Below are 12252 nucleotides of genomic sequence, written 5' to 3' on the forward strand. Positions count from 1 at the left end.
GTTGGCCTTGCAGCTGTGTACCAAACTCAGTCTCTGCTTTGTGTTCTCATATTTCTAAACTTTGCAGCTACAGGAGAGTTAACACTTTTGAGCAATTTAACATACAAAGTCAGCAACAAGAACTGGATACTCTTATAAAACAATTTCTGCATAAAATGATATTAAAGATGCTCTGATGCTTTAACATTCAAAACTGTTTTCTACTGACCTAAAAAAAAATTTAAAAAAAGAAAAAAAAAAAAGATTAATGCACTGACCTGTTGGTTCTCTCTGCTATTTGCATGTCTAGTTTTTACCTTCATAATCTGTATCATTCTAACCCCTTCACACCCCACGGCGCACATATGCACATGCAATTCATGTGTGTGAATGTAAACAAAGACAAGGTGATTATAACCCTTCCTCCAGGGTGAACATTTTAAGCAAACACCTATAGAAGGGACTCTTGATTGACGTGATTTGTTCCCCCTCCCTGCGCATGCTTGGGGGAGTGTCCTATTTGCTCCCATATAAAGCGTAACGCGCTCACCAGCCTCGGATCATGCAGAGCCAAAACAGAGGCCAGTTCTCACACAAAGGAGAGACAGAAGACTGCCAGCATTCTTAGGTTGTGTGCTTGCAAAACGCTTCTTTTTTGGGGAGATATTACGCACACTGAAAAGCATCAGAAACTCTTTGCGCATTAGAATGAGTTTAGCGGCATTCTCCAGTTAATTGGACTTTGCAGCCTGCTTGCAAAGCGCAAGTTCGCTGTCACTTTGTAGAGGACTATTTGCGCACAGAAGCCCACGATGGAGAGGAGCATCCCGGGATGGTGCGTGCTGTTAACCCTCGTCCTGCACGCCGCGCGCTGCCTGGCTGCCAAGGAACTTCAGTGTCAGGAGATCTCTGTTCCTCTCTGCAAAGGCATCGGCTACAATCACACCTACATGCCCAACCAGTTCAACCACGACACGCAGGACGAAGCCGGCCTGGAAGTGCACCAGTTCTGGCCTCTGGTGGAGATCAAGTGTTCCCCGGACCTGCGCTTCTTCCTCTGCAGCATGTATACTCCCATCTGCCTGGAGGACTACAAGAAACCGCTGCCGCCGTGCAGGAGTGTGTGTGAGAGGGCCAAAGCCGGCTGCGCTCCGCTCATGAGGCAGTACGGCTTTCCGTGGCCAGACCGGATGAGGTGCGATCTGCTCCCCGAGCAAGGCAACCAGGACACGCTGTGCATGGACTACAACCGGAGCCAGACCACCACCGCTTCCCCTGTCCTGGCCAAGCCGACCAACCGCCCTCAGAAGACCTTCAACAAGAAGAAAAGCAGCTACGGTCGAAGCTTCCCTGGGAAACACAAACCTGCGGTGTCTCCATGTGAAACTGGATGCTTCTGCCGCGCGCCCATGGTGCCCGTGACCAGTGAGGGGCACCCGCTACACAACCGCGTGAAAACGGGACAGATCCTGAACTGTGCCATGCCGTGCCACAACCCTTACTTCACCCAAGAGGAGCGGACTTTCACCTCCTTCTGGATCGGCTTGTGGTCCGTCCTGTGCTTCATCTCAACTTTCGCGACCGTGGCGACTTTCCTGATCGACATGGAGAGATTTAAGTACCCAGAGCGCCCCATCATCTTCCTGTCCGCGTGCTACATGTTCGTGTCAGTGGGATATATCGTCAGGCTGATCGCCGGACACGAGGAAGTGGCCTGCAGCAGGGAGAACGGCGCCGAGCACATCCACTATGAAACCACTGGTCCTGCTCTTTGCACCATCGTCTTTCTGCTCATCTACTTCTTCGGCATGGCCAGCTCGATCTGGTGGGTGATCCTGTCCCTCACCTGGTTCCTCGCAGCAGGTATGAAGTGGGGCAACGAAGCCATAGCCAGTTACTCTCAGTACTTTCATTTGGCTGCGTGGCTCATCCCCAGCATGAAGTCCATCGCCGTTTTGGCTCTCAGCTCTGTGGACGGGGACTCTGTGGCCGGGATCTGCTACGTAGGCAACCAGAATCTGGATAACCTGCGTGGGTTTGTGTTGGCACCGCTGGTCATCTACCTGTTCATTGGTACCATGTTTCTGCTGGCTGGGTTCGTGTCGCTGTTCCGGATCAGGAGCGTTATTAAACAAGGTGGAACCAAGACTGACAAACTAGAGAGGCTGATGATCCGGATTGGAGTTTTTACGGTCTTATACACCGTCCCGGCCACCGTCATAGTGGCTTGTTATTTTTATGAGCAGCATAACAGACAGACTTGGGAAATTACGCACAACTGTACGTGCATGACGGAGCCGAACAGGCAGAGGCCGGACTATGCTGTGTTCATGCTGAAATACTTCATGTGCCTCCTGGTGGGAATCACCTCGGGAGCCTGGATCTGGTCTGGGAAGACACTTGACTCGTGGAGGACTTTTTGCACGCGCTGCTGCTGGGGGAGTAAAGCCTCCGCCGGCTCCATGTACAGTGATGTGAGCACAGGACTGACCTGGAGGTCCGGGACGGCCAGTTCCGTCTCCTGCCCCAAACAGATGCCCCTGTCCCGGGTCTGACCAGGACTGGACGCTTCAGTGCATCTTCTGTCATTTGACACTAAAGGCTTAAAAAGAAAAAAGAAAAAAAAGCAGCTCTGTGGAGGCTTATAGAATAAATGGGCTGATTTTTGTTTGTGTGTTTAAGCTAAATTATTAAAACAGTCACCAAAATGCCATTTTTAATATTAAAACTTTGGTTCCCAAATGTGAATTATTTGCTCAATTTTAAAGTTTGAACTCATGCTTCATTGCCTTATCCAAATGACGTCCATGGGTTTGAATAGAGGAATGGGGAAAGGGGGGTGTGGGCTGTGACTAATTGTGTTGGGATTGTCCATCAGCGTGTTGTAATTAGCACATTAATGAGTGCCTAATGGCTTCTCTTTAAATAATGAGACTGTCAGCAGCAGAACAATGTACCTGGCACGAAGAATGCAGAATCTTATCTGGGCTTAACTGAATGCATGCAGCTGACAAGATCCCCCTTGTCGATAGGTTACATGGTATAGCTGAGGCTCTACTTCTTCTAACTGTGAAGAACCAATGTGTCTTAAACTAAGATTCACACCGAGACTGCTCTGCTTGAAGCGAGGCCATAGCTAGGCTGTTTTTTTTTGTCTTTCAGAATGATTTCTACATGAATCAATGCCTTAATAATGTCTCATACGGGTTGCATAAGCGCGTAAAGTGTATTTATATAATTATTGTTGTACATATGTTGTACATTTTGTATATGGAATTTTATGAGACTGTAAATATGTATAATTTCCACTTTGATAGAAGATTATATTTTGCAAATAAAACAACTTTTATTGAACTTTACTGGGGGGTTTTTTCCCTGTTCTTTCTCTTCAAATCTTCCTCCGGCATCTGACCCTTTTTTATTTTAAATAGTTGGAGTGAATATTTGAGAAACTGGGTGTTTGATGGTTGATTAATGGCAGATAAAGTTTATGTTTAACTAATGTGAGCTGCATTGGTGGCCACATGGGATGGACTGTGATCAGCTTCTAAACAACATTAGCACTGTATTAAAGAAACAGCAGGGGATCTCCTTCATGCACGGTGCTATGAGCTGTTAACTCTTCACTTCCATGTTTGGTTAAAACCATTTAACATTATTATTTATTTTTTCCCAATTTGAGAAAAGTGAATGAAATGCACACGAAGAAAACCTGTTGGTCAAATAAAGCAGCCAAAAGTTATGGTAAAACATATTAGTTTATTTTAAGACGTTTAAGGACAGTTGGAGTTCTTCCTAACAAGATATAATGCAGTTTATTGGTATGCCTGAGGCTTCTCATTAGGATGTCAGACAGGAGGGGCAGACTTGTAACTGCAGGCTGACTCTCTCTCTCTCTCTCTCTCTCTCTCTCTCTCTCTCTCTCTCTCTCTCTCTCTCTATCTCTCTCTCTGGCGTGTGGAAAGGTAATTACGGCCGTGCAGTGTGTGGTCCGTTTATCTTGTGACGGGATGACTGCCAATCAACTGTGGTTCCTAGTTTAGAGATGTTAAGAAGTTGGTGCGTAATGGCTGGAAGTGCGCGTCAGCTGGGGCTTTTTCCTGCCCCCTGACTTGAACAAAAATACGTAGTGTTTCTTAGATTTTACAGTAGCTGAGTTGTAGTTGGGCTTAAATGACCAAAGTGATGCAGATAATAAAAATCTGATCAGGTCCAAACTGCAAAATGCAAGATTTCTTTAGCATGGGAGTTAATGGTTAAAGTTGTGTTATGTCGCCACCTTGTGGTTCAACTGTGACATGATGAGGGTTATCAGACCGTACATGAAAGTCTCAATCTGGTTTTAGAGGACTATTGTCCAATACATTTTAGATGTTTTCTCTGCTAAAATACCCCTCATATTGTTTTTTATTCACATGATAATAACATAACAAAAATAAACACAAATAAAGGGGGAAAAAACAACAAACAAATATACATTTGACTCATATTCACATTTAAGTTCATACCAACACAGGTGGTAAACTCACTCACTCAAGAGACTCAGGGTAGACAAGTATGTGCACACCTCTAAGCATGATATATGGGCAGAGATAAGTATGCAAAGCCATAAACACATAAACAAGACAACATAATGTCCTTTACCAGACTATCTATAGTACAGTACTAACCCTCTTACAAGAGTGGCAGAAATACCTCAGCCAATATGTGACGAAAAGGGTTCCCGTGATCAGTGAAAAACAAAATCTTTACTATATAGTTTGTATGTTAGATAATCCAAAACAACATATTCAATTATTACCATTTGCCATTTGGGCTTTGAGGGGAAATTTCCATTATCCAGTTTAGAAGAATACATTTCCATGCACAGAAATTCAGTATTTGAACTAGTTTTTTCTTTGATTCATCAGAGATGGATGTATCATATACACCAAGAAATGAAGATAAAGGATTGCCATTTCTATAAGTAGATGGAATCTTTTTCATTTCTGAGCCGATAACCTGCCAGAACTGCTGCATTTTTCTGTACTGCCATAAGCAATGTGTAATGCTACTAGTTTCTATTTTACATTTAAGACAGAGTGGAGATAAATCAAGATTAAATTTGTGATGCTGAGAGGGAGATATATGGGCCTTGTGCAGGAGCTTTAGCTGCATGGCTCTTACTCGACTATACACACACTTAGGTTTTTGCATTTTTGCACCATCTTTCCAGTCTTGGTCTGTAAAACACCCCTCATATTAATTGATGAATCCATAAAGGGTTTGTGCAGAACGTGAGAGATCAATTTAAATAGAATCAGGTTTGTTGGAGCAGGGAAACAGGGCAGTAGCCCTTCAATGACCAGGACTTCCCTGCTTTGGCTGATTTAGAACATGCAGCGGCTTTTTTGTTTTGTTTTGTTTTTTTATGTAAACGATACAATGTCTCCATCTTCAGGTGTGACATAACAGATCCACGTGTAACTCTAAAACATTGTCCAGCAGAATATTCTTTATCTAAGTGCATCTTTCTGAAATTAATATGTATTATTTAACATTTTAAGGGGAAAAGCTGCATGTGAATCAAGATGGAGCCACCTGGTGAGCAGCCAAAGTCGTTGAAAAGGTCAAAAAATTTGAAAATTTTCTGGTTTTGAACCTTGGAGGGCAGCATTGCATTTGCATGATAACTCTCAACAACATCAAACAAAACCCATTCCTTATATTTTGCCCTTACACACTCACACAAACACACATACCTTTACCCACAAATATGCATGATTTTATAGTCACCGTGTGGTCCGACAGCATGAAATCCAGTTCTTTAAGGATGCTGTCCTGCAGGTTTTGTATGTTGCTCTTCTGCAATACACCTGATTCAAATAAAATGGATCTCCCCAGCTTGTTGTCAAATCTGTTATTAAGCTATTCATGTGAATGAGGTGTGTTGCTGCAGGGACAAGTCCAATGCCTGCGGAATACCTGGCCTTTGAGGACCGGATTTGGAGTTCCCTCCTACAGCTTTAATCACCAGAAGCAACCGTCATGGCAACAAACTTGGTACTGATGCTGGCATCGTTCATGTTTCTCTGTGCTCGTTTTTTTTATGGGTGCTCCTAATGATTGTCTGCTTTGTTTCCTTACAGATGCTGCAAGAGGATTTCTGCAAAGTGTATTTACAAGTGTAGCAGCTGGTTGTCTGGTTTTAACATTTGTTTCTTTGTTCTGCCTTTCACTCCTTCCTTCTTTTTCATCTCACTCTCCCTCTTCTCTTGTTCCCCCATCAGGTCCAGCATTAACATACAAACCAGCAATAACTAGGGATGGTTAGCATCCCTTAGTTATGCTGCTATAGGTTTAGACTGCTGAGGGACATTTCCTGATACACTGAGCTTCTTTCTTTCTCCCTTTCTCTCTCTTTTTTATCCCCCCCCCCCCAATAATAGTGTTGCATCATTAACATGTATGTCTCCTGTCTCAGCAGGTCTCCCTGGCCGGGAGTAGTAGTTCCTGTTGTCTGTTGTCTTTCTGTCCTCTTCCCGCCACACAGCAGAGGCAGATGGCTGCCTGTCCTTGAGCCGGGTTCTGCCGGAGGTTTCCTTCCTGTTAAAAGGGAGTTTTTTCCTTCCCACTGTTGCCAGTGTGCTTGCTCAGGATGGGAGATTGAGTTGGACTCAACTCAATCTGTTGATTTCCTTATATAGGCTGTTATGAATTGGCCTTCATTATGTTTTCCCCTCTGTCTGTAAAGCGTCTTGAGATGGCATTGCCGTGATTTGACGCTATATAAATAAAGTTGAATTGAATTGAATTCAATAACCAAATTAAAACATGAAGAACAATACTCAGGTATCAAGGAGAGAATTATATCCACACGGCATCAGTCCCTTTATATCCATGAAGCTCGTCCTCAGTTAAGCTAATTTGTTTGGCACAACTTGGCAACTAAATTATTATTCTGCTTTCAAAGATGCTGGAGAGGACGAGTTAAAGAAGTCAGAAATAGTCCTACTGCGCTTTAATTTTCCTAAATCAAACATTCTCACATTAAAACATGATCAGTGTAAAATCCACCTCATAGTGTGACAGTCAACGATAGTTTACACACAACCAATAAGGAGCATCCCATGAGGCCAAATTGTATGAACTTTGAAGTGTCATTGAATAATTACACTAACTAGATAATGAAAGATTTGCTCACATTAACTAGAACACATCATTGACCCTCTGCTTAGGTGCAAAACACAGTAATCTCCTTTTCCAGTGGTGCACATGTGCGTGCGTTTGTGCCGTGGCAAAGGTATGCGCATGTTTTCTCAAGCAAAAAATCAACAGAGGAAATGGGTTGAGAGGTCATGCCTGATCCATCTCCTCCTAACATAAACAAAGCGCTGACTTGTCAGTTCAGGAAGCGCTCATCTTGCCAAGATCCTATTGGTACAATCCAGGGAAGCCAGCTCCTTCTTCATTAGCTCCAATTAGGCTGTTTATGAATGAAGTCTCTTTCTAATGATCTAATTAGATGTCTGACTGCGATTAGTTTGGAATAAATCATGTTAACATGTCTGAATGGCTTACATGGGCCATTAAAGGTCACATAGCAACTGGAGCCTACAATTTGACAGTGTATACAAAGCTGGGTGGGAAGCATTTAGCTTTCAGTAACAGCTATTGTCGTGTCATGGCTGATTTACAATGCGGTCGAAAGCAAACAGGCCTAAGTGACAGGTCTTGTGATGGACAGATGACCTCACTGCTTCCAGCATATTTAGTTAAAAAGACCTGGATAAAGATATTCATCAGAATTTTATCCATCATTTTTGACAGTAAATGTAGTGACTTTAACCCTTTAAGGTCCTGGTCTACAGTTTGGAAGAGGTAAATTTGTGGTGACTTTGATTAATTTCTTTGACAAATTGTGGAAATAAACCTGCCTGAGCCACCTCTACTAACCGGTTTGGGTATGTGAAACCCAAACTAAGTGTTTGTTATAACACTACTGTTACATTCATTCATTCATTCGTTCATTCGTTCATATGGAGCTTGGTCAAGTGGAGCTTTGTATGTGAGAAGAAAAATGTGAAATTTGATCTCGGATTTACCAAGCAGCCAAGGAAGAGAAGCTAAAACTGGAGAAATATTATGTCTCCTGCTAGTTCTCATCAGAACCCACACTGCAGCATTGTGGATCAGCTGAAGACTTTTCAGGACATATTTGGAACAGCCCATAAATAAGGAATTGCAGTAATCCAAACTTGAAGTAACAAAGACATGGACTAGTTTTACTGCATCTTGCTGAGACATGATGACCCTAATTTTTGCAATATCATGCAGGTGAAAGAAGGTAGTTGTGGAAAAAAAAAAACTCAACTCATTCAAGAGGTTGAGTTGGAAAAGATTAACAAGGCTTCTTAGAATAAGATGACTAAATAAACAGATGAATTTTTTTTAAAAAAAGGAGCAAAGTAGTTCAGTTGCAACAGGAGAAACTGTTCAGAAGGCCGTTTCTGACTGGTTCTGACCACAAGGTCAGTAAAGAGTCTTTTTAAATCAGACTCTTTGGAAGGACAGACTCCAGGAAGATGATAAAAAAAAAAAAGTGGTGCCATCCATGGGTTAGCTTGAGCTGTGGTTCCTACATATCATCATTGTCCATATCCTGCCCAGATCCTTTTCTGGGTTTAATGTTGCACCAGACAGGCAATGTTGAGTTGCAGGTAGCACAACCAGAGCTCACACGTCCACATGGAGAACAAGAATAGTGATGCTGAACGTGTTAAAAAAAAAAACGTGAGAGATGCCAGTAAGACCATAAGAGAAGAGATAAACTGTGAAATTTCCTCCACAAGGAGGTTCTAGAAACCTGTCTCAGAAACAAGCTAAAGGACAAATCCTTGTCAACAATAACCCAAATTAAATCAAATCAAATTTCATTTATAATATATTAAAACACAAATGCTTGACACATCTAATCCTGATTCCACCGGAAGCCAAATGAATGCCTTCCAGTATAGTGACATAGTTGGACGATTTAATCCCGACTTTTTCACGTCTAAAGACAACAACCTCATCTAAATTTAGAAGGAAGATGATGTCAGTCAGTTTGTCTCAAAAATATATTACAAATAATTTATATAATGGTTCCACATCGTGGTTAGACATATCTACATTTTAACATGGATACATGAATCTAAATCTAAACCTTGCATTAAAATTCCACATTATTTAGTTTAACCTGGGTAATTTAAAAAAAAACAATGGACACAATTGCCACCTTTCATATTTTCTTAATCATGGCTTTTTTATGTTCTTATACTAAACTAAGTTCAGTTATTTGTAAAAAGATATCAAACATGTGAAAGTGCACATTTTAATGAAGAAAACGTTTTTAAATGTTGGTTTCACTTAGGAAGTTAGATGGGGTCTCACATCAGCTGCAGAAGTAATAATGTAAATATGGTCTGTAGACATCTTTCACGGTAAAACGTATAACTGCAGTAATTTAGGCATTTTTACATGAAATGGAAAAAGACTTTTTTTGTTCCTGCTCGTCAGGCAGCAGCCTTACCTCCACCTGCAGGAAGTAATTGGCTGCAGGTGTCTCCTCTGTGCTCATCAGGAGCAGAGGATTAAAGCTGGAAGATGAACTGCAGGCATTGCCAGTTGGCAGAAAGCTTCATGGGTACACTGTGTGCATCTTCCTCACTATCCTGTCTTGTGTCGTCACCTTTTAAGGGGAGAAGAAAATCAGGAAATGATTTAGTGTTTAAAAACTGTCCTCTGCTTCTAATTTGATTTTATCATTGGAGACTTAATGTTAGTTATAATAAAAAAAATCAGCCGAATCAGTGAGGAAAAACAACATAAAAACTGAATTTCACAGAAACCCATGCGGTCAATTATACAGTCACATATTCTAAATATTGCTCTCATGTGGCGCACGGCAGAATTAATGAAAATGTTTTGGCATTTGCTGAAAATATTTACTGGATATTTGTGTTTGACTTTAAAATAGAATGAAAAGAAAATCTATTTTTATGGAAATGAATTGATACCAGAAGATTATTTATTTTAAGCTCAAGACAGTCTAGAAATGACCATAACCCAGTTTTTGGGCTCTTTACTCAATTTTCTGAGTTGATGATTATGAAAATTTTCACAGAATTTGACTTTTTTTTATTGAAGAAAGATGCATATTAATAAATAGATTAACACGACAGGAATTGGAAGAATTTTGTTAATGTATGTGTCTTGTGAAAATCATGCAAAATAAATGTGAATTATGACTGAGTTTCACCTTTTTATAAGAGGGATTTGTAGTCCATCCAGAAGAATCAATGTCTATTCAGAGTTACACCTGTTTGTTCATCCTGGGCAGCAGCAAGTCTCTGCCATCTCTCAGCTAACTTCTTTTCTGAGTCTGCGTTTGCTTCTCAGATCATTCATTCTTCATAGCATATAAACAACTGTACAGTCCACCCCTGCAGTAGTCAGTATTTCTTTGTGGTGAAAAAACATCTAGTTTTTACAATAGTTGAGGTGGATAAACTTCCTAACACATTAATATGGAAAGTCACCAACCTGTTGGAAGCAGTCATTTTAAATCAATTTAATTAGATGTAAGACCTACTTGCCTTGCAATTTTATATATTGTCATTAATCTCTAAAGCTTGTGTATGAAGTTATTCTCACTTAATGACCTATATCTGAGAGATCAATGGTCAAACTGGTGCTGCTTTGTCTGGAAGGAGGTTAAAGAGGTAACTTGGCTGTTTTGCAAGCATCTGACTTGCCTTCATTTATTCTCCAGAACATATCTGTAGACATGTTAAAACAAACCCAGTTTCTAGTCTTATTTACCTGTTCATTGAATTTTTGGTCATTTAACTCATTTGTAGATCTCGTCTAAGCTTTTCAGGTCTGGTATCTGATTGGGGTTTAAATTACAAATGAACCCGAGAGCCTGAGAAACTGGAGCTTTGGTCGAAGCAGATAACATTTAATCTGGTTTATTAGGAGAAATGCTGGATACACCACTTTTGAAGTCTTGCTCATACTTAGGACAAGAGAGAGGCTGTGTCTGCAGTTTCTGCTTCAATTTTTAGACTCAATGGAAGATTTTGAGGTTAGAAACACTTTTTGATTTATGTTCTTAATGTTGAGCAGAAGACTTTTGTTCCAGAAACAGATGTAAACAACCTACAATTGCTCCTTTTTAAACAGTTTTTATAAAGCTTGGGATGAAATTTGTTGATTAGCAGCTTAGCAAAGGCCAGGCCCACCCTTTAATAAAGCCATTCAACCACTTCTTCACCCTGCTCCTCCATCATTAACATCAAAGGAAGACAGAATGGATTTTGTCTCCTGAGCTGCTGCCATCGGGAGCAACCCAGCCTTCCCATCCTCCCATTCATCTAACCTTCAACCTTGCAGGTGAAACGGGTGCTGCCTGATCAATACTTCTGATGCTTCTGACATCCTCTCTGATGTGCTGTTGTGGTCAATGTAGGGATTTCACGCCTACTTTTCAATCTCCTTCTTCCTTCACCCATGAGATCGGAGCATTATTGCACCTGAGGCGGCGCAGGTCGACATATTAACTTTAGCTGGGGAGGAGATTGATTTATTGACGTACAACGCTGGATCCACACATGAAACACTTTGCCTCAGAGTAAGATATCTGCTACATAAAGAGAGCGATCTTTCTGAAACATACAGAACCTTGAAATGGGAATTGTTATGGTACATTTATAACTCTTACAGACAGGACTGATTCAGATAAGAATTTTATGTAACTTGAACACATCATGGGTAACATTTTAATGGTTTATTTAAAATATTCTAATATTATGGTATAGCTGGAAAATCTGTTATCTCTTCAGAAAAATATTTTCATCTCCAGATAGTTTTCAAGCTGATTTCTACTATTACTAGTCTTGTCTGTAATACAGTTTCTTCTTCATTTAACCCCATGGAGCCCAATGTCACATCCTGAAACATACTGTTTTGGAGACATTTTGGATCACTTTATAGTAAAAACTTTGCTAGAAATGCTGTTGTGTACAGTCTGAAACTTCTCCTCTGATCCCCCCCCAAAAAATACCAGAAAGGGAAATATTTGAACAGGATTTTGATATTTGTTATTATTGATTATAGTATTTATAAAAAAAAAAAAAAAAATTTTTAAATGGTAATCTAAAATATAAAATGTAACTATTCTTACCCCTTTTCATGGGTCAGGCTTTAAAGGGTTAATCATTGTTGGTTGCGTTGTTAACACTCGGCCACTAG

The 12252-nt window shown here is 40.8% G+C and overlaps 1 protein-coding gene across 1 annotated transcript; it reads left to right on the forward strand.

The window, feature by feature from the left end:
* Positions 1–559: 559 nt before the first annotated feature.
* Positions 560–3182, forward strand: LOC306758218 (frizzled-8-like). The gene has a single exon (XM_079243460.1). The coding sequence runs from the start codon at positions 792–794 to the stop codon at positions 2532–2534; it is 1743 nt and encodes a 580-aa protein (XP_079099586.1). The 5' UTR covers positions 560–791; the 3' UTR covers positions 2535–3182.
* The last annotated feature ends 9070 nt before the right edge of the window (positions 3183–12252 follow it).

This window comes from Telmatherina bonti (genome assembly GCF_933228915.1).
Source record: "Telmatherina bonti genome assembly, chromosome: 7".
Lineage (NCBI taxonomy): Eukaryota > Metazoa > Chordata > Actinopteri > Atheriniformes > Telmatherinidae > Telmatherina > Telmatherina bonti.

Bases quoted from the DNA above. Each gene is read 5' to 3' on its own strand.
- LOC306758218 (XM_079243460.1), top strand. From the start codon at position 792: ATGGAGAGGAGCATCCCGGGATGGTGCGTGCTGTTAACCCTCGTCCTG.